General features: G+C 40.6%; 2 protein-coding genes across 2 annotated transcripts in view; both read left to right on the plus strand.

The window, feature by feature from the left end:
- LOC134866835 (kalirin-like) overlaps nt 1–10,220 on the plus strand; it is a 101,560-nt gene extending 91,340 nt beyond the window's left edge. Inside the window, 15 exon segments of the mRNA XM_063887000.1 lie at nt 7–213; nt 686–765; nt 2,441–2,569; nt 4,261–4,379; nt 4,541–4,607; nt 5,119–5,222; nt 5,324–5,393; nt 5,510–5,596; nt 5,876–5,968; nt 6,114–6,164; nt 6,374–6,451; nt 6,541–6,726; nt 6,970–7,141; nt 7,346–7,566; nt 8,765–10,220. Coding sequence (XP_063743070.1) covers nt 7–213; nt 686–765; nt 2,441–2,569; nt 4,261–4,379; nt 4,541–4,607; nt 5,119–5,222; nt 5,324–5,393; nt 5,510–5,596; nt 5,876–5,968; nt 6,114–6,164; nt 6,374–6,451; nt 6,541–6,726; nt 6,970–7,141; nt 7,346–7,566; nt 8,765–9,052 — 1,952 coding nt within the window. The 3' untranslated portion in view covers nt 9,053–10,220.
- A 228-nt stretch (nt 10,221–10,448) lies between these two features.
- LOC134866834 (kalirin-like) lies at nt 10,449–22,260 on the plus strand. Its single transcript, XM_063886999.1, has 12 exons — nt 10,449–12,006; nt 13,657–13,719; nt 13,894–13,921; nt 14,432–14,594; nt 14,827–14,948; nt 15,597–15,728; nt 15,818–15,979; nt 16,319–16,397; nt 16,535–16,586; nt 16,900–17,048; nt 17,178–17,316; nt 17,435–22,260. Exons 1-12 carry the CDS (start codon nt 11,692–11,694, stop codon nt 17,990–17,992), a joined length of 1,962 nt encoding a protein of 653 aa, XP_063743069.1. The 5' UTR covers nt 10,449–11,691; the 3' UTR covers nt 17,993–22,260.
- The last annotated feature ends 613 nt before the right edge of the window (nt 22,261–22,873 follow it).

A 22,873-nucleotide genomic window follows, 5' to 3' on the forward strand; every position in this document is an offset into this window, starting at 1 on the left:
TTTCAGAAAACTATCCCGTTAGCAGCTCTGATGGAAAGACAGAGTCTGTGGCGAACCTCCAGCCGCAGCCCTCGCTCACCTCGGTTCACTCCAGCTCTCCCGGTCCCAAGCGCTCCGGAAACACTCTGAGGAAGTGGCTCACCAGTCCTGTCCGACGCCTCAGCCACGGCAGCTCCGTCAAGAAACTGCCCAACAACAAACAGAAGAAGACTGGTAAGACAAAACCACATAATGTATGAGTATAATAACATATTTCTCGCTACTTATGACAAGGTAAATATATCTGTAGAAAGGTTGTTTGCAAGCGCTGAATAATGAATCTTCACTGAGGCTAAATATAGTGAATTCAGCCATAAACTGCCACATTTCAAAGCAAACCACAAATTCTTCTTTCAGATGTTTCGCCCTCCATGTAGCTTTTGGTTTAAATGTATTTTAGCACACTGTAACAACCAGCCTGCTAATACTGTTGCAAGTAGAGGTCCTCCTTAACATCTTTGAATTCCTGCTTTGTTATTCAGTATTTGGATTTGTGTCACAGCATTGCATTTATGTTAAAAGTGTGATATTGTTGGCTGAAAATGCATTTTCAACATCAGTTCTTTTAGGAAAACACACCAACAGGAAACATTTTTGTTTACAAATGTACTGCATGTGTTTGAGTAAGGAAATGTTTGATTGACAGGACCAGGAAGAGAGGAGAGCAGGAAGAGTATCGACATGGGACAGCCTGACCCCTCACTGCAGGACGACATCATCGATGAGGTGAGCGGGGAGATCCAACAAAAGCGTCTTTCATCAGCTGTGGTTTTAAAGTGTGGTGTTGCACAAACCTGCTGACATTTTTAGAGCTTAGAGGAATACTTTAACCACAAATGAACTTGTGTACCAATGACCTACCGCCTTTACATTGGAACTCTTGCATGTTTTCGTATGAAAGGAGGATTCAATAATAGAGGAAACTCTTGATAATTGGAAGTAAATGGGACCTGCAATTAACACCATAAAAATATATTAAAACTTCCTCCTTTTTTTTTTACATCCCTCGCACAACTTCTGCTGTATAATCCAAGTCCATTTCATCCAGTTGTATGCGCATGCACATGCATCTTCATTATTACCTTTTTATTTAAGTGCTTTGGACTAACGGGCCCTATGATGCTCATCTTCAGGTTGACTACTGTGACATGTTTGCATGCTTACATGTTAAAAAGTACTTTATTTTATCCCACCCCTATCATGTACAATGTGTTGGAGCGCTAGCCAATAGAAAAGCGGGGTTGCATAATGATGTCACTATGTCTCAGATCTACACAAAGAGTCCGATGGAAGTGATTTAGGTAGGGGGGAGTGTGTGGGAGAGAAACTTTGGAATTTTAGCCTTTGCATACCATTAACATGCACACACACCTATATAACACACTACAAGAAAGGGGAAACCCCAAAGAGCATAATAGGGCCCCTTTTAATGAATAACCTGTTGTTATTTGTTTGTTTTGGAGCACTCTGAACAGTTGTAAGGCCATAAATGATCCTTGAATTTATTATGCAGACTCAGCAGAAAAAGGCTCATGTGGTCAAACATTATTCCATATAAAACACCTAGCATGCTGATTAGATATGCTACATGTTGAGCCTGTGATCTACTGAAAAAGATATGCATTATCAAACCCTGTTTAATGACTGGCTATCTGTTCCAGTATATTAGGTGTTTAGTTAAAAGGTCAGTTAAATTGCTCCTCGTGGCCTTAGAGAAAATGTCACGGAGAGATGTATTAATATAATCTGCATTTACGTAATAGACAGTAAACCACCTTGTTCCTCTTTCTGTGTGTGAGGGCACTCTACTCCCACACACAGACTCATGATCAAACTCCAGAATGACTCCCTGATTACTGGCAATATAAAACCTCAGGGATCTGATTTCTTTGAATATTATTTGTCATACAACTCTTGATGTTGTCATATTAAAACCCCTTCAAATTAAATCATGTTAATGTGTATATGCTCTCCCACTTTATTTATATAATTTAGCAATCTATGGTCCTGACAGTTGCTGTTTTCATTTCTTCTCGATAAGCTTTTTGGCAGACAAGAATGATGCATGAGAATGATGTAAACGCATTTCACATCATTAAAGACATGTAACTGAAAAGGAACAGTAGCATAAAGGACAAGTAACGTTGGAGAGTTGATTTGCAATAGCTTCTATAAAAGCAGTTTTTTGTGTGCGCGAGAGTTACAGTCACAGGAAATGACTCTTCTTCACACAATAGCCTTTGACATTTTACATTAAGAAAATGCATCCTGAATATTTGGATGCTTTTAACGAAGCCTCACAACGATAAAGTGATATTTGATGAAACATAATTGTGGTCATGAAAGTGTGTTTGTGATAACGAGGCTCTGGCTGACTCTGGGTTGTGTTTGTGTCCCTCAGAGATACCGCGGTAACAACGCTAACATCCTCTCTAAGCCGACCTCTGGGATGCAGAGCGGCGGTGAAGAGGAGCAGGACGACACCGACCTGCCCCCCCGCATGGAGATCATCAAGGACCAGGAAGACAAGGTGAGAGAGGACAGGTTTCACATGCCTTTTCTTAAAGAATTTATTCAATTTATCTGAACATTTAAAAACAACTTCTTCTCTAAAATCTGTCAAAACTTTGTACTGAGAATGTTTGAATTAACACGTTGTTACCCAGATTATTCTTTAGTGTTATTTTATTTCCATTAAAGCTTTTAATTCATTTTTATTTTATTTAATGAAAACTTTTTCAGGTTTTTTTTCTATTTTATTTTATTTTTTATAATAGAATATCACATTTGTGGTCTATTTTTCATACCTTTACTCTTTAACTCATCAAAGCGGTTTATATTACCCATGATTCAACAAAAACATGACCTTGTGACTTCTCTCAGTCTCTGTATAAACCGTGCATTGTTTCCACCTGCTGCTCTCCTTTCCTAACTAACAGCTTTTCTGTCTTTTGCCTCAATTTCATCCTTTTCTTTTCTTGCTTTAACTCTACATCCTTTCTTCCGCTTCCTGCCTTCTCTCCTTTACTTCCAATCTGTCTAACATGCTCTTGGTTTTGATCATCCTCTTCCTCTCTCAGTCTTCATCCTTGCTAACATCTCTTCAGTCGTCCTCTGATGTGCCCAGCGCTGCAGAGCTGGTTAGCGCCATAGAAAAACTGGTTAAAACCAAGATGGTGAGTGTGTATGAGTAAGTGCATGTATGGATCCTACACATGTGCAGAAAAATACATCGACTTTCTTTGTAAATGGGCACAAATCAAAATCGCATGTGCAGACCCGTCGTATGGACTGAAGTACCTGCTGTCTCAATGAAGCGAACACATCATGTATGGATCTGTGTGTACTCTTTTCAGCAAATGAATTCAATACGGAATTTGTGTAATAACAAAAATCATGCATGAACTGCATACTGTACTTGTGTGTTGTATTTTAGTGTATCTATGTTTTTGTGATACAGTTGGTGTTCGTCATTTTAGTAGTTTGTGTTATAAGCTTGAACGTGTCTGTGTTTATACTCATGCATTTACGCAGTCAAATATGACGGTTGTTATCAAAAAGTTATGCAAAACCACATTTAGAATGATTACAGGGGAAGTGGGAAGAATATGTTACTCTCACCTGTATTGTTTGACAAAACACATTTCTGACCAGCGCAGGTAATGTTAAGGTCAACATTGAACTTGGGTTGAATTATGTTTATTTTAATTCAATAAGAAATTCAATATCAGCCTCTTATTGAACCAACCTCCACAAGCAAGAGCTGCAGCAGTTGCGTCTCATTTGCCAACATATACAGTACGGTCTTATCCTCTTGTGTGAAACACTTTGCTTCACAGGTTGAAATAATGCAATGCAAGGCAATCCGCTGCCGTGTTTTCAGGCCGTAGAGAAATCACTCTCCCCTCAAAAATCGTTGCTGAGATTTGCTGCGGATTTTGGATCGTGTATTTCCACTTGGTTTGTAATTAGGAAAAGCAGACATTGGAGTTTTCACAACACCCCATGTGTTTGCTCTCAGCTGCGAAACTCCAAGCTCCTGCTGCCCTCTGCTGCCATGAATCTGTCTCACTGTTCTGAAGTTGGTTCACACTTAGAGTTTTCCCTCAAGTCTCTTTAAATGAAAAAGGCTTAATGAAGCTTTCCTGAATCTGTAGCAAATAATTATGAAAAGTGAAATGGATTCATCTCTAACCACTGATCTCCTCTTCCTCTCTTCAGACTCTGGATAAAGGAACGTACCCCGACTTCTCTTCTCTGTCTCCAACGGAGCAAACCACTCCGGTGCAGCCGCGAAACCCTGAGCTGGAGCAGAGAGCCAAAGCTATGAGAGGACGGATGTGAGTACAGTAGAATATCATATTTACTGCCCCCATAACTGCTTCTAATTCAAGAACTACTACATATTTACCCACAACAACCAGTGGAGCCAGAAGTCCTTGTTGACAGTGATATCATTTCCTCCGCGGATGTTACAGTGCGTTGCCTTTTTTCTGACCAGGTTCGTCCTGAACGAGCTGATTCAGACGGAGAAGGACTACGTCAAGGACCTGGGCATCGTAGTGGAGGTGAGACAACAGCACGTACACACCTTTTGTGGCTCAGAATATCCTGCGGCCCCCTATCACCCTGACCCTTCCTGTAAAGTCAATGGTATCCCTTCATGTAGCTTTCTTTATGGTCATTTATTTTGTGCACAGTTCTACCAATTTAATTAATGACATACTCGACTTTTTTTGAGTAAATTGTCATCTTTTTTATTTTCAATTTTAGTAAATGTGTATTTCTTTTTTAGTATTTGTTATTTTATAATAGTTTTTAAATTAGTAATATATTTGTTTCCTTTTCTTTCCAACTTGATTCATCTTATTGTGTTTTATCTATGCACCATATACACCAAAGCAAATTCATTTTATGTCTTCAGCTCCCGCTAAGAATCCTGATTCTGTTTCTGATTAGGATTTTTAAATCTTTGATAGTGTCAAATATTCCTCAAGTGTTCAGATGTTAGTTAGTCTTTTCGAACTGAGGAGAGTTAAGCGTCTCACCTGAACGTGTTGACCTCCTGTGACCCTGCAGGGCTTCATGAAGAGGATCGAGGAGAAAGGCACTCCCGATGACATGAAAGGAAAAGACAAAATCGTCTTCGGAAACATCCACCAGATCTACGACTGGCACAGAGAGTAAGTTCAGCACCGGGGTTCAAAAGCAGGAACTGGACCCAGGTCGGGGTCTGTGGTCCTGTTTGTGTGATCGCTAATATGTCCTCTTCTGTCTCCATCAGCTTTTTCGTAGGGGAGGTGGAGAAATGTCTGGACGACCATGAGCTCCTTTCTGAGCTCTTCATCAAACATGTGAGTGGAGCCGTGTGTGATGATGATGATGAAGATGATGATGACTTTATAATATTAAAATGTTTTGACCTGTGTGATCTGCTGACTGAAGAACATTGTGTGTCTGTGTGTTACAGGAGAGAAGGCTCCACATGTACGTGATTTACTGTCAGAATAAGCCGAAGTCAGAGTACATCGTGGCAGAATATGACACGTTTTTCGAAGTAAGTGATGTTTTTGGAGTTTTTCTATAAGTTGCTTTGTTCTGTTTATTTTTACATATTGAAAAAGAAGAAGAAAAAAAAAATGCATCCAAAATCTACGTTGAAACTTCCACCTGCTCTCTTATTATGTCTTTCATTGATGGATGAGTTTAAGAGTATTTTTTACGTTATTTTATCTTCGTATTTGATATTTTCCAGACTACATTAATATAGAGAAACACTATTTAGACAAATAGAGGATCAAGAAGCCTTCTGAGGTTGTTGTTGTTTGTCTTGCAGGGACTCCAGCAGGACATCCAGTGCAGGTTATCCATCAGTGACTTCCTTATCAAACCAATCCAGAGAATCACCAAATACCAGCTGCTGCTGAAGGTAAGAGGAGTTATTTTTCTTGAGTCTGTAAGAGGCAACTCATTTTAGGTAGATAAGTGCCCGTGTGACATCGAAGGTACAGTGATGTATTGTGTAGTGAACTGTATGTACAGAGTGTTAAAGATGTGGTCATGTTTCTCTTCAGGACTTCCTGAAGTACAGCTCCAAGGCAGGCGTTGACTGCGAACAAATAAAGGTAAAATCACTTAATTTAAAGTGCCTGAATATCAAAGTTTAAACAATCACATCACAGTATTTGCACCTGCATTTACTTCCTTGCCTGAATCCATACATTTTAGATGTTAAATTGATATCAGTCTATGTCTCCATTCCATTCATTCTCCATCCTAAGAGGAAAAACACCTGAAATGAACCTAACCAATGATTTAAATGACGTTCTTACAGAAAGCCGTAGATTTCATGTCTCAGGTCCCTAAACTGTGTAATGACATGATGAATCTGGGTCGTCTGCAGGGTTACGAGGTATGTTCACTCCCCGTTTTAATAACAGCTCTGTACAAGGACCAGTGAGCTATGAATTAAATATGTTGACTAATCCATTTCCTCTGCAGGGTAAACTGACCTGTCAGGGCAAGCTGCTGCAGCAAGAAACCTTCTTCGTGACAGAGCAGGATGCCGGCGTCCTGTCGCGCTCCAAAGAACGACGAGTTTTCCTCTTCGAGCAAATCGTCATCTTCAGTGAGCTGCTCAGGAAAGGATCATCCACGCCCGGATACCAGTTCAAGAAGAGCATCAAAGTAGGCACAATATGGGGGGCTGTTTCTGGGGGTTTACATTAAGGATGCAATTTCTAAGACTATCTCAAGATTAAATCCACTTTTTAGAGTTCTTAAAGTGGTATTTCCCTTCATGAAGGGTGAGATTTAGTCTCCACTTAATCCCAAAAAACGAAGTAATGAGTAATTGATAGTAGCTCAGCTTAATTTGCAATGTGCATAAAACAAAGAAATCTAAATGCTTCGTCTTTTTTCCCCCTTCAGATATCCTTCCTGGGTCTGGAGGACAGCAGCGATAATGATCCCTGTAAGTTCGTCTTGTCGTGCCGCGGCTCGTCGGAGCGTTGCACCCTGCAGGCCGCCAACGTCGACATCAAACAGATCTGGGTCCGACACATCCAGGAGGTGCTGGATGCTCAGAACAACTTCCTGTCTGGTGAGAAAACACACAAACACACACACACACACACACACATTTTTCTCTGAAGCATTGTGTGTTTTGAAGCAAAGGACCTGCCACCAATCATTACTAATGTTCAAAATGATGAAATTGAGTTACTTTTGGATGATGAGGTTTCCTGATTGCACTTAATTGCATTATCATAAAGTGAGGTATGATGCGCCCTCTGTGTGATCGTAGCTCTCCAGTCCCCCATTGAGTACCAGAAGGAGAAGGGCGGAGCAGGCTGCAGCGCCTCACTGACCAGAAACCGCTCGAGCTCGGGGAGCCGTTCTTCTGCAGCGTCGTCTCACAGCCGCCCGTCATCAGCAGTCGGCCTCGGAGACAAGGAGACGGAGAGAGGGAGGGCCCAGATGAAAGTGTCTACCTCCAACGGCGGATCCACGTGTTTCGAGTCCAGGGTGAGTTCCTGCAAACACCGTGGACACGCATGATGGGAGCGCTTGTTGGCTACTTATGTGTTCAGGTTTCTTAGTTTAGTTAGCTTTTTGCTGGACTAATAAAAGGATCCTGATGCTATACACTTTATACTGCAGCAGACTCCATGGGAACTAGAGCATGAAGCACACTTTTATCCTCCTCATGCTGTCTGTTCAGCTTCCTGTTCCCTAAAAGCCAAGGTTAAAATCTGGGTACTGCAGGTATAGCAGCATACTGTGGGAGTTTATATATACACACCGAGCTGTTCTCTTTCTGTCCTACTTTGACTACAAATCCTCATGCTGTCACCAGGAGGCAGGACAGCTCAGCTCACTCTGTGATGTACTGCATGCCAGGCTCTACATGGAAGCACCTTGACCCTCTTAAAGGGAGTAACTGTCCTAAGAAGAAGACTTTGAGAGTTTTCTAATCATGAGTTTAAATGAAACATACCTAAGATAGAAAAAAAACACATTATTTAAGGAACCCCTTTTGGCTCCTAACTTTGCAAAAACTCCTTTCTTAAAACGCTGGTTTTGAGAAAGGGTGTAAATAGTATTTCCCTTTGAAAGATTTGCATTAATGCTAGTTGTTTCCTGTTTACGTTGCACTTTTGGCCCCTGGCTAAAGGAATCCATTTCAGTTGAATTGTTTTTTATTTGTCAAGTTACAAAAACCTGTATAGCTGTGTCATATTCCCCCACTCTCCATCTTTGTGGCATTTTGGGTCCACTTTTCTCTGTCTCTGGTACAAAATAATGATGTATGATTGGCCAGAAACAATGAACATTAGACTTATTAGTACTACTACAAAAAATGTCAAAAAACACTTAAATATAAATAAAAAGTGTGTCAGCTTAAGTTAAGTTTTAACCCTTTGTTCACCGTTGTACTGGGTAGATGCATAAACGTGATCAGCTGATTGGAGGGTTAGGGTCTGTAAAAGAGAGCCTGGACAGAAAGCTGATGCTCTGATGTTTTTCTCCTGCTCCTCCTCCTCGAATCTGACTCTCCTGTTTTCCTGCTCAGGTTTGGATCAGCAGGACTGTTATCCAAACCACATAGACTCACCTTGTCCTCAATTTTTCCTCATCCTCTCTTGGTCTGTCATTTCTTTCCTCTGTTCTCCTTTGTGTTTTTTTTTCTCCTCTCTTTGCCATCCTCTCCTCTCCTCCCCAGGACCTTGAGGGTGGCTGTAACGGCGTCTCCTCCACCATGTTGGTTTCTCAGGACTACTCTGCGCTCAAGGAGAACGAGATCTGTGTCAGTCAGGGAGAGACCGTCCAGATCCTGGCCACCAATCAGCAGAACATGTACCTAGTTTACCGGCCGGCCAATAGCCAATCACCTGCCGCTGAGGGCTGGGTGCCGGGACGCATCCTGGTCCCGCTCACAAAGTCCATAAAAGACTCTTCTTCTACTTCCTCCTTTTCGACATCAGTGGCCGATGCCAACAACATCAAGTAAGTCGTCGTCCCCGTCCCCCCCCACCCTCCCAGCACTTCTTTACCTGCAGACAGACGCACTTCCTGTTGTGCTCCAAACCAAGCACTCGGATTGGATGAGAGAATAGATGTGACAAACTCTTCTCTCCCCATTTTTGTTTTTTAAGTCAGCTCCCCTCCCCAGGTCCTAACTACTCACTGCCTCCTCCCTCGCCTCCTAACTCCTCCCTCCCTCATATCCTCCTCCTCCCCCTCTTGGACCTCACAGGAGTCTTTTTTTTTTTTGTATTGTATTTTAACTCCTGACTTACACGACTGTTCTCTTACTGGCCGTCTGCTGCAGTGACAGTTTTATTTCTGAGCCATTGTCACTTGACGGCTCTGTGGCAACTACATGAAAATGGATTTAAGGCTTGCAACCGAACTAAAACACTCACACACACACACACACACTGATCATTTTCCATGAGGATTTATCCCACAGTAATAGACTGGATAGCAAATCTTGTATCTTGTAGCTGACTCTGGAAACCAGAGAGAACATTCATGTGGAGCTAAACCGGACTCTTATTTCAGTTCCTAACACCCTGTTTATTCTTTTTTTGTTGTATATTTTTCTTCTTTTTACTGTTTTTGGAAAAATCAAAACTCACCTGGGGCATTCAGGTGGCCTCAGCCCTTATTCTCCGCAGTGGAGAATATTTATTTTGTTGTCTGTGGCAATCTTTACACAATTTTGTGTTTATTCCTCTTGTTGTTGTTTTCCTGCCTTGTTAATTATTATTTTATTTTACGGACAAAGTTGGATTTTGTTCCATCCTTCTTGTTGATTTTGTTTATTATGTCGGCAGTTCACTGTACAAAGTTGATTTTGATTTTTTTCGACTGAGGCTCTAGAACATTCCTGTTTAAAAAAGAAAAATCCCTTTTGCACTATTTAAGATGAGAAAAAATATGAATGAAGTCAGGCTGTGCAATATGTTGCGTTTAATGGCAACGGTCAGCATTGTACTGTTGGTAGTCTATAATAATGATTTTAAATGTATTTTAAATATGTAAAATAAACCTTTTGGACTTGAGCATGAGTTAGCAAAGCGACGTGACGGTGAAGTTGTTTTGTCCTGCGCTAGGCTGAAGATGATTGTAGTTTTTAATATTTGTAAATAAACTACATAACAGTCAAAGATAAACTGAGCGGTCTGCCTGCATCTGTGTGAACCATTACACTTTCTCAGTTTGAGAGAAATGATTTAGGAGTGTTAAAAAGGTTTTGACTTGACACTTGTTAAGGTTATATTTTAATTAAATTTATCCTCCTCAGAAAATGAGATCGAAGGTGAACAAAGGATTATATTTATTCACAATTTATGACCATAAAGTGTAACTCTAGAGCATCAGGTATACACTTACTGTCTGCACCTTTTCCCTGTTTAATGTTTGCTTTCAGCTTTTTGTATTTGTTGTTTATTGTGGTGACCTTTTTTTTTAAACCTTTTTTTTGTTTTAGTTTTTACTAACATCGACGGTCTGACACTCCACACAAGGTACAATGTTGAAATATATAACCTATAGGCTTTAAAATGGTAAGAAATATAGACAGAAATACCCAGCTGCTTTTAAGTTTTATAATAGTATTGAAAAATAGAAGAACATTTATAATGTTTTGTTAAGCTTGAGGCTGACGTGGTGTTCTTGGAGGGGTTAAACTTTGATAACCTGAACTTATATTTGATGAGTGACACTAAAAAACACTTCCAGGTTTATCTACGATACAGACAAAAGTGGATAAGAGGTGGCTAATTGCACAAGACAATTGAGAATCTGCTTTTTTCAAATACATTATCAGAAATAAATCAACATTTCGTCATGCAGAACATTACGTTTACACAGACTAAACTGATGTATTCTTAACACTACAGGAGACACAAACGCAGATGTGGTTTGTGAAAATGTTAACAGGTCACAGTGGTTTTTTTGGCTGTGTTAAAGGAAGCCCTCTTTCTCTCACGTCTCCCTGCTGCTCTCTCCTCCGGTCTAACTTTATTTCTCTCTCAATAAAAAAAAAGACCTTGGTCCTTCTGTCCTTCCTCTCCTGTTTCTAAACGGACCAGAAGAGTCTGGCTGCAGATTTAGGTGACAGCGACCCCGTCAGGAGCCTCTGCTACAACAACACTACACAGGACACACACTTGGACTGCACACACACACTAACAAATACAAGCAGTAAAAAGAACTATAGTGACACAAACAAATATATACATATATATATTTTAATTCAATACATCATAGAGGATGGACAATAATAAGCTTGTTCTCTGCATCTTAATGTTGCTTTACCTCAGCTTGGATCTTTTTTCACTCCCAACAAGATTCATCATTCACTGTTCAAATTTTCATCAAAGCCCATATCTGCCTCTTCCATTAATTCTCTCACTATTATAAGAAATGTTATTCTACAAATTACATAGAATGAATAAAAGGGAGGGGTATTAAGCAATCGACACAAAATCCTACACACTGTACCTTTTTTTTATTATAAAAATTACTATTCAACCAAAATAAGCTTTAAATATTCCAAATTTGACCTCCAAGCACATTGCAATCAAGAGTTTTTCACTTCCACTTTGATTTGTCAAGCCTAGTTGTAACTTATTACAAAAGATGAAAAGCGTAAGAGAACATAACTACATTTTTAGCCCCTTGATCTCCTCAGAGGGTTCAGAGACGGCCCTGTTGCCTCTGCAGCCAGACTCACATGGAGCCCTCTTCTCTCTGATTGGCTGGTTGATGTTTCTCGTTCCTGTACCGTACAGGAAGTCTCTGTCGTGGAACACACTGCGCGCCAGGAAGCGTGCTGAAGCCAAGGATGGTGCTTTTGCGGGGGTCAGAGGTCAGGAGAACGGCCTCCTCCGTAAGCCCAAAGAAACCACACCCCCTCCAACGCTCGCCTCCCCCGCCACCAGGGCGAAGGGCAAAGTGAGTAAAGCAGGCCGACGGCGCACGCTGGTGATGATATATATATGTGCCGAAACCCCTCACCTGCCCCACTTTGTTTTTATTTTTCTTAACCTGTGTGTGCGTGCATGTGTGTGCAGACCTACAAAGCACTTGCTGTGTTTTTATTTCACTCCACAGTGGTTTTCAACCTGCAGAGGACACACATTTAGACTTGAACTCACTATAATATACAGTGTATATATAGATTTTGAACGGCTAAAAGCACTGTGATTGGCCCGCCAAATCACAACAGTTGTGGGCTCATTCAAAATGTAGCTACCTGTAAGTAAACAATAAATAAATAATTCCAGGGAAACATTTCGCATTCATTCGTCATTAATGCCAATGAAGGAAAGGTAAGAGGTGAAAAAGAAAGTTAAAATATGGATAAAAAACTTAAATTAATAAGTAAATATGACATATTAAATCTAAGATTGCTGAGAACCCTTAAAGAAGAACACTGCAAGTTTTATTCCACATTTTTATTTTACCCCAAACCCTCAAATGCACTGATGTGAAAATAAAATCTGATTTATTTTTGTGTTTTGTGTTGTGATTTATTTCTCCCTCCCGGTGCATGGATAGAGGTAGACTTATTGAATGGATTTGTTTTTACTCTGCTGTGCTAACCAGTGTTTTCTGTAGTGGACTAACACCATGCAGCTCACAAAACCTTGTCTGATGTGTAGATGTGATGTTTAACATGGTTAATTGTTGCTGTTTCAAAGTGAAAACGAAGCTAAATAGTCCTTCTTTAAGTTTCTAGTCTGCAATTTTGACATGAGGAACCTCTGCTGCAGATGTGGATGATTTGCAGTTCAAGGTTTTATTTTAAAATGTCATCTATGGAGAAAAAAAACCAGACTCCAAAACCTATCTTCATTTAAATCTTCAAGTGATTCCTGTCAAATGACTTCACCTTCTTCAAGTATCCAGGTTGAAAAGGGTTTCTGTGTAGAAGGCTGTGAATAGTGTTATCTTACCATGTACTGAAGTATCTGCAACTGGGAATGTCAAAGACCGGGACAAGCTCAGATAATTGTGAATGGTTAGATTTACAGCAGAATAATCCTTTTAACATGAAGCTTAGAAATACATTTCTGGGTTGAATATTGGTTTCTTCTTTGTATGAACAATAAGATGTAATTAAATGCGAACATGGATCCTGCAAGTGAAAAAAAAAAGGCTGTTTAAGGCAATTTTGCGTTGACTTCCAACACTTAGCAGTTAATTGATTGCACGTTGAGGTTTGTCATTCCAAACCAACTCAGCTCTCAGGTGAGAATCAGTCAATCGGAATCCAGGATATTTAAAGGCTTCCACAGCACGCATAGGAGTGATTCATTCTCTGTAGACACGGATTAATAAACACATACTCCTAATATTCACTTCATCCCTGTTTCCACTTCTCTTATCATTTTTCCTCTTTATCACCTGCTCTTTTATCCTCACCTGCCTCCCTCTCTTGGAAATAATTTCACTTCATTTCTTTGTCCATCTTCAATTAATTCTGACTTCCACGACCTTCTGTTCATCCTTAATCCTCTAACATCTTTTTTCAATCCAACATCTCACTCTCTCTTCTTCCCCACTGTTCTACGTTCCTGTCCTTCCTTTATTCTTCACCAGGACGTTCACACTTCAGATGAGTCTGACTGTGATGATGACCTTGACCCCAAAACCGGCATGGAGGTATGCACACACAATATGTTTTAGTAAAGATGCATGGCGTTACCAAACCAGATAATCATCCTTAAAAAGTAAAGCTGATACTGAAGTATTCTGTTTTCAAATTTTGTGAAAGGCAGACAGATTTTTAGATGTATTGTCTGCATAAACATTACATTTGTCCTCATCTGTTTTCAGCTTCTCAACCCAAACTTCATCCAGGAAGGTAATTCATCCTTTTTTAGCTTCTGATAATGCAGCTTCTTTGTTTTTTGGTATTGTAATAAACATTACAAGAAAGCCAAGCACCTCGAAAACGGTTATTAAGCGTCTCAAAAAGAGACTCCTGCACACACACTTCACCAATGATGTTTAACTTCCAACATCATCTGTTTTTGGTATCGACAGACACCAAAATCAGCCTAATTATACATTTGTATGAATCACTAAGCTGAGCTTCTATTTGGCCCTGGTCAACATCCCTAATAAATAACCAAATACAGCAGCCATAGCAACCAAAGTATAATGAAATCATGTTCTCAAACCAGAGGACTACGCTATGTTTGCCACACTTATACTGTACATGCAACATGGCTCAATGAAGAGTATCTGCTCCTATCAAAAGTAGGCATTTTCACATTTAAATAGCAAACGAGAGCATATTCAATGAGCTATGCTATATATATAATGTCTTCGAAACTACAACTAGAAATGTATTTGTGTTTCCTGATTGCAGTGGCTCCAGAGTTCCTTGTGCCTCTATCAGACGTGGTGTGTGCATTCGGGGAGACGGTGGTCCTCTGCTGCAAAGTATGTGGACGACCCAAGCCCTCGGTCACCCTGAAGGGCCCGGACCAGAATCCAGTGACCAGCAACAACCGCTTCACCATAGACATCAGGTATACCATTACTGCATGCGTGCATATGGTGCAGTTTTTTTGGTACTATACAGACTACATGTGCTCTAACTTTGACTGATTTTACTTTCTTGCCTTTCCTGCTTTCTTCTAATTATCTTCTTCCACATCCGCCTCCTATTTTATGTCTTCTCCCCCTCGTTTCATCAATTATTTGTGTTTGATACTACTCCTACCTTTCTTCTCCTGCTTAATCTTTGCCTCCTCTCTCCAGGGACACAGGCGACATCCTGTTGAAGATCTGTAACCTGATGCCTCAGGACACAGGGATCTACACCTGTGTTGCCGTTAACGACCACGGCTCTGCCTCGTCCTCTGCCTCCATCAAAGTGCAAGGTAACGTGCCGAGATAAAAAACTACATTTACATTTAAATAAAAAATAAACCCGTAAGAACTAGACTTACTTTATAGATTTGTATTCTTTTACTATGTATATCTTACAATCTGTCCAGCAGTGGCTCAGTCAGTAGGGGCTTGGACTGGGAATCGTAGGGTCGCCGGTTCAAGTCCCCGAACAGACTTGAAAATGTGAAAAGTGGACTGCTAGTTGGAGATGTCCCAGTTCACCTCCTAGGCCCTGCTGTGGTGCCCTTGAGCAAGGCACCGATAGCTTACAATAGCTGCCCACTGCTCCTAGTGCTAGGATGGGTTAAATGCAGAGGACAAATTTCACTGTGTGTGCTCTGCTGTGTGCATGTATGTGACTAATAAAGAGGGTTTCATCCTCCGATTCTATCCATCTATCTTAAGTATATTGGACTGTTGGAGGATGCTGTGATGCTGTAGCTATAGTGCACATGACAACAAAGCCTTTGAATTGAATTTAAAGGTGTAATGGTAGAGAGATTTTGCTTTCCCAACGTTTTTCATCAAAGGATATTTTAACCTTCTCTAACCTTAAGATGTTAAACAGCAGTTCCTTCTAAGCCTAGCAGCTTAAGTGGTTTTTGAATGTGTGTATGGTTTTTCCTCCTCTCCTGCAGGTATCCCAGCAGCCCCTGGGAGGCCGGTGGCTCAAGAGGCCAGCAGCACGGCGGTGATGATCCACTGGCCGCCTCCAGCTTCCTCTGCTCACTGCGCTGTGAGCAGCTACACTGTGGAGTACAGACAGGAAGGTGTGTGTCCGGTGGATGTGTATGCCGGTTGGCTTTTGGTTTTTGAAACATGCAAATATAAAACTTGTGCCTTTTCTCTACACGTTAAGACTCGTTGCTGTGGCAGCAGGTGGCCAGCAGCAGAGAGGAGTGTCTTCAGATCGACGCTCTGATCCCCGGAGGTCACTATCAGTTCAGAGTGCGAGCTTCCAACCGCTGGGGGGTCGGCCCGCCATCCGAACCCTCCAACATGATCACACTACCCAGCACCAGTAAGTCTGACACACTCAGTTTCCTAATATGCGAGCCAGACATATTGTATTTATGTTTTTCTGCTTTCCGAGAATTAATGATAGACAATAGCCATTACCTTTCTTAACATAACTGCCCACCCTGAAGTTAGTTTGAGTTTGGATATGAGTACTGGACCCACAAAAACATTGAAAAAATCTGTATTTTACGTCAAATTCTGCATTTCTTTTAGACCCATTGACTCCCAATCCATACTAAATATAATGATACTGCACAAGACAAATAAGACTCACTTGTTATTCATGAAATTTCAACAGAAAGCGGTTAACCTTTTAATCTTCTGCTCTCTCTCTGAGCAGACTCTGGGTATGATGGAACAGGGATCCAGTGGAAAGAAAACTTTGAGACAACCTTCTCTGAAATCTGTGAGATTGGAAGGTAAAGTGTCACAAATTCACTGACTTTCAATTAATGTCCATCACAATATAAGCTTGAATTTGACCTCCGGTGTAGATAGATGTGTGACATGTGTTCCCTTTTAATGAATCCTCTCTTGTTCTTGTTTGGTTTACCAGGGGACGATTTTCAGTGGTGAGAAAATGTCTCAACAAGTCTACAAAGAAAGAGGTTAGTCACCCCAGACAGTGCAATGGTAGCCTGTTGATTGGTTAATGTAATGTATTTCTTGTATTTAGTTACAATCACATTTATTTTTATTATAAATGAAACTTACGGTGGCAGTTTGCCCATTTTTGTGTTTTCAGTTGCATGAATCAGTGTTCATTTTCAGTAGATTTTTAGATCGTATGTAATCCAAGTTTGAGTTGTAGTTTCTTCAATGTATTTATGCAGATGTAAGGTTTTGCATTTTTCAGTTTGCATTGATTTTCATTTTCTTGTCCTGCAGTGTGTTGTAAAATATAAATTTTATTCTGTCCAGGTTGCGGTTAAATTTGTGAGTAAGAAGATGCAGAAGAAGGAGCAGGTGGCTCATGAGGCCGACGTCCTCCAACATGTGCAGCATCACCAGCTGGTGGCGCTGCTGGACACATACGAGTCCCCCACCTCTCTGATGCTGACCATGGAGCTGTAAGTCTGACTGAGTTAAAGGAACTCCAGCATTAAACTAAAAACATGATTGTGATCAAATTAACTGTAATGTCTTAAGCCCCTGTCCCTTAACACTGCAGTTGTCTTAATATCCTGTGCATCTTTCAGGCTGGAGGACGGGCGTTTGCTCGATTACCTGGTGGCCTGTGATGAGCTGATGGAAGAGAAGGTGGCGTTCTTCATCAGAGAGACACTCGAGGCCCTGCAGCACCTTCACACGTGCAGAGTGGCACACCTGGATCTGAAGGTGAGGACAACATGCTTTATCTGTTCTAATCCAAACACACATCTGTGCGTCCTGGGAGAGGGATCCCTCCTCTGATGCTTTGCTTCAGTTTTTTTTCAATTGTTTCCCTCTCCTGCAGCCTGAGAACATCATGGTGGATCTCCACTCTTCCACTCCGGGCATTAAGCTCATCGACCTCGGTGATGCCGTCCAACTGTCAGCTCACCGCCGGTATGTCCACCTGTTGCTCGGGAACCCAGAGTTCGCTGCACCTGAACTCATCCGTGGGACACCGGTCTCTGTGGCCACCGACATGTGGAGCGTGGGTGTGCTGGCCTACGTGATGCTCAGTGGCGTTTCCCCGTTCCTGGATGAATCCCCCGAGGAAACCTGCGTGAACATCTGCCGCCTGGACTTCTGCTTCCCGGATGAATACTTCCGAGATGTGAGCCAGGCGGCGAGGGACTTTGTGTCCTCGGTGCTGCAGCAGGATCCCAGGAAGAGGCCAAGCGCCACTTCCTGTCTGCAGCACCCGTGGGTGGGCCGCGGCGGTGCACACGGTGGAGAGTACTCCAAGACGCCCCTGGACACGACGCGGTTGGCCACATTTATTGACAGGAGAAAACAGCTGCATGACGTCCGGCCCATCACTAATATCAAAGGGCTGGTGAGCAGCAGCATGGGCAACACACTGTGACCACCAGAACAACAACAATAACAATACCATATATTTTAAGCATTTAAGTTTATCCTATATTTATTAATGTGTGCGTGGGAAAGGGATCTGGTGCCTAGATTTGTCATGTAGTGCGAGATTGAATCCTCTTCCAAGGACCAGTCAGACCAAACTTATAATAAGAAGATGAAATAAATGGCTGAAGGATATTTAATTACTGACTAACACTAGATCACCTGATATCAACCATTACACAAGAAGCCGGTTCCAAAAACTAGAATATTCCATAAAACCCAAAGAAAAAACCTAAAAGTTGAGAAAATGAGCATTTAGAAACACACTGTGAGCAAGCATTACGGCAACACGTTAGTTTATATTTGTAATATTTATTTTTACAGGGAGAGAGTGTATATTGGAGGCAAGTGGAGCCAGTTATGTTAGGAGATAATCTGATCTTGTATCTCTCTCACTTGGATCTGCAGAGAGGTGATGGTGCTGTTGCTCAGGAGCTCTGGGGCAGGGGTCACCCACCAAAGCATTTTCCACCCATGCTCAGATCACATGACTGATTAATAAGGCTTAGTGAGTTTTTACAGTGACCAATGAGGTAATGCACTGTGACAAACCTGCTAAAGATTGCATTTGTTTTCATATAGTCTGATTTGAAGGAGAAACACTCATGAAAGAGTCTAAAGGAAACGTTTTAATGTTGGTTTACTTGCTGTTTTAGTCCTGGAACTGGATTAATTCTGAGTCTGCATATTACTTGAAGCCTGCATCACAAAATAACTCTTACATTTGAGCAAAATATAACACATTTGACTCAATAGCATGTACCTGTGTTCTGGTTCTGGTAACTGTGGCATTGAATGCATAGTGATCTGTTAAGGAAAGGAAGGCAAATAAGTTCGGGGAATGCAAACCTCCTCCCAAGGTCTTGCCCAATCTCGTCATTATAAATAAATAATGAAATAACCTCCATGTTGGTGAAGGTAACAAATGACGTGTGAAATTCTTAGTTTACGTAGAAAACAATCAACTAAAAAGTCTGAAAGGCAGAAAGCAAAAACAACTAGACTCAACAGGATTTATTCATTCTTGTTTGTGCACTTTTTTCACCACAGTGGATTTTTTTGAATGACGTCAATATGCGATTGAAGCCCCCAACACTTATAGCTTCATGGACAGGATTCAACAGCCCCGCTATGATATACCTTTAATTTATTGATTGTTTATTTATTTCAGCACTGAGGTTGATAGTGAAATCCTATTTGCAGAGGTGACCTGGAGCAGTGCGGTCTGCTAAGTGGAGCTAACACAATGTGAAGAAATCGAGCTGAACTGAACAGCTGCTGGACTGTACAGCAGAGTTTGTTAATAGTGTCATAGTGAACCGCTGGATGTACATCATATCACTGACTGATCCATACTGAACTGAACCGTTATGGACTATAAAAACTGGGTTAATATAGGCAGTTGTGGCATGAGTACATCGAAGGGGAAATAACTGAATACAAAGAGCGACTGGACCTTTCACAGGAGCACAGAGAAGGCACCATGGAGACTGAAACCCTTTCTATAGGACACTTATCATTTGTTCATATCACTGTTTACAATTGTCCAAGAAAATGCTTATGTAGTTTACAAAAAAGGTAGAATAATCAGGGAAAACCTGCATGTAAATTCACCAGGGATGATTTAGAAATCAGGTTTAGAAATCTGTCGTGTGTATTGAACAAAAACCTGTGACATTTGGTGTTAAGGTGGGAAATGAACCCTGAAACCTTCGTTTGTACATTTGTCGAGCAGCCACTGTGGAAGAGTAACCAGCCATAGTGGTCCTGTTAATTTGTCTTGTTAAATAGTTTATGTGGCTGCTAATTCGGGTCTTGGATTTAGACAGAAGAGTCCATTTACTGTCTTGTTTCTACTGATGAATGTAACGAAATTGTAGAATGTGTTCTTCCATCACAAGTGCTGTCTTCTGCTTTCACCAAACGCTTTCACAACGCTCTTTTCCCTCCCAAGCATTTAGTGTACGACTATAGTTAGCATTTACTTCATCCAGGGATGCAGAATGGTGCAAATGTAAACTAGATCATCAACATCCGTGGAAATCTGCGAATGTTTTTTCAAAATAGCTGTAACTAGATGTATTCAGGTACCAGTGTGCTGCTGTTTTATCTCAGATTCATTTTCTTAGCAGGGATTTTAGATCAGTGAAGCTGGACATTTAAGCTTCCAACAGGGACTAATGTTTTTGAGCATTATTTTTAACAACTCCTACTACGGTAATACACAGAACAGCTTTGTGTTCAATTATTTAAAAATAAATACGGAAGAAGTGCTTCAAAGTTATGGCTTACTGTATCAACTAACTAGCTGATGTATAAATGCTGTTAACAACATTAGTGCTAAAGCAAATGGTTGTATTTCATCGACTCAAAGTGTTCATTCAGTTTTTTAGTCATTAAACTCTGACATGGTCGACCTATACAGTCTTATAAAGATGAGAAAAAAGGGGAAATGTCTGTTAGATAAAAACAGATGCATGGAAAATATTCAAGGTTCAAGAAACTGTTGAATTTAAATTGAATTATGGGTCGTTTTTTTGCAAAGAATCAGGATTATACAACAATGTCATGGCTATAATACATCTTGTATTATTCATACATTACATATTCTATAATGTCTTATTATTTTTTAAAGAATTGAATGCTTTGGGCCTCCATATAAAACCTCAACTGTAGGTGAGAATCATACAGTTGTCTCTCTTGAATGAAATTCCCTCACTGCCTCGCTATATGCTTAAAAAACATCAACATGTTGCATGAAATGTAGGGTGATTCAGAATGCCTAAAGTAAGCAAATGTTTGTCATTTTATGAAAGAAAAATAATAATTAAGATCAGATAGTGAAGCCTAAAAGCAAAATTCTGTTATACTTTGTGGTCCCTAAACATGTCTCCATGTCTCTAAACCTGCTGTTTTTCTTTTACAGTACACATTTATTTATATTTCAACTGAAAAATCAGATCTTTTCTCTGCATTGTAAGATTTCAGCCTAGCACTCAGGGTCATCATGAGGTACAAAGTATAACCAAGCCTTCAAAACACATAATATTTCAGCAACTCACAGGAATATGTAAGCTTTTCTCAGGCTGTATTTCTGTCTTGTTAAAACTGTTAATAATAATAACCGTTTCCTGTAAAAATGATTGTTCATCTGCCGCATCCGAGGGAGTTCAATATCCAGGATGCCCATCTGGGTTTAACTGGTAATGGAAACATGAAAAATGTGTAATGAGTAATATTGTACAGGTTGAAAAACACAAGTTTTGTCTACAACTGTTTGACATTGCTGCTGTGTAAACCTCTGTTTAACTCTCTGAAGAAGCTGATCTGTTGTTTAATTTAAGAAATCTCCTGTCAACAAGCTTAATTTAACTCGTGTTTCAGTAAGATAGGACAACGCCATTATCCACATTTTGTGATTTAAGTTAGAAAAAACTTGATAAAGTTAAACATCTTGAGTCCCACGTCTAAAGGGTAGAACATTCCCAAAATCCAGGCCTGAATCACCTGTGTTTTTAAGCAGATGGTTTATAATGAATAGATGTAATCAAGTGGTTTCTATAAGAAAGACCACAGCGCTTACAAGTAAAAGTACTGCTGTGTACCGGCATCAAAACATACAACAGCAAAAGTACTCATGCAGAATGTCCTTTATTCTGATACGGGTTATAGTGCATATTTATATTGTAAGATAAAAATAATTGATGCATTAAATGTCACTTTTATACTACAGCTGATAAAAGTGAAGCTAATTGTCAGAACGTTACATAACTCTGGACAGCATCTTTAGTGGATTGATGAACTCGTATGATTGATTTGTGGATTTTATTTGGTGAAACCTACAAAAAAAACTGAAGCAATCAAATGCATGGATGGAAAAGACAGAGAAGTTTTATGTTGAGACTTGCAGATCTCCTTCTACACAGAGTTAAACTTAAGGCTCTCCTGGTTGATTTAGTCCCACAATGCATCTGTCCTGGCTTGGTGAGTCGCGTAGCACCGTGGTGGCTGCACCTGTTGAATGCTAGCCTGTTCTGTATCCTGATGGTGTCCATACTGAGCTTTGTCCACAGAGAACCATTAACGCTGATGTCTTCATGTCGCTGTGTGCAGCGCCACACTCCTGTACAGGCCGCCTCTTCTTACTCCATTCAACCTGCTGGTTTGTTACTCTTTCTTTACTAATAAACAACCTGCTTGTTTTTATATTTCCTCTCACTGTCTCTTTCTGTTTGTGAGGTTTTTGTTTCCCCACTGGGTGGTGCTATAACACTTGATACATGTCAGAGGGTTCATGAGCACTGGGTGAATGATCTGAATTGATTTACTCATTCAACATCTTCAAAACTAACCATCTGAATCGTGCCACAGAGGAGTGTAGAGGCTGAGGTTGATCTCTATGTACATTTTAACTCCATTAAAGAGAAGCTACATACATTAACATGTACCGAACATGTTTAAGCTGCAATAAGGCCTTTAGTTTCAAAATGAGTGAACACAGAAAAAGGTGGAAATCCAGTTTGACTTTAAAAGTCATAGATGAAATGTATTGAAGCTTGTTTGTCAATATGTTCTACCTACTAGCCTTACCTTACTTGTTCAATCTTATAGTTTAAAACATTTCCCTGATCATCCAGCACTTTTATGTGATTGTTTTGATAACCCTGTCACACACATAGTCGTCAAACCCTGTCCCCCTCTCTCACACACACAGCTCAAAACAAAATGCTGACCACAGCTACTTTAAGCTGAAAGCTCAAAACACAATTGTGTGTGTGTGTGTGTGTGTGTGCGCCTGTCTGTGTGTGTGTGTGTGTGTGTGTATGCG

Source organism: Eleginops maclovinus, chromosome 7 (genome assembly GCF_036324505.1).
Source record: "Eleginops maclovinus isolate JMC-PN-2008 ecotype Puerto Natales chromosome 7, JC_Emac_rtc_rv5, whole genome shotgun sequence".
NCBI classification, from domain to species: Eukaryota; Metazoa; Chordata; class Actinopteri; order Perciformes; family Eleginopidae; genus Eleginops; species Eleginops maclovinus.

Coding starts and splice junctions, on each gene's coding strand:
- LOC134866834 (XM_063886999.1), top strand. CDS start 11,692: ATGAAAAGCGTAAGAGAACATAACTACATTTTTAGCCCCTTGATCTCC. Junction 12,007..13,656: donor CCACCAGGGCGAAGGGCAAA/GTGAGTAAAGCA, acceptor ATTCTTCACCAG/GACGTTCACACTTCAGATGA. Junction 15,980..16,318: donor GATCACACTACCCAGCACCA/GTAAGTCTGACA, acceptor CTCTCTGAGCAG/ACTCTGGGTATGATGGAACA.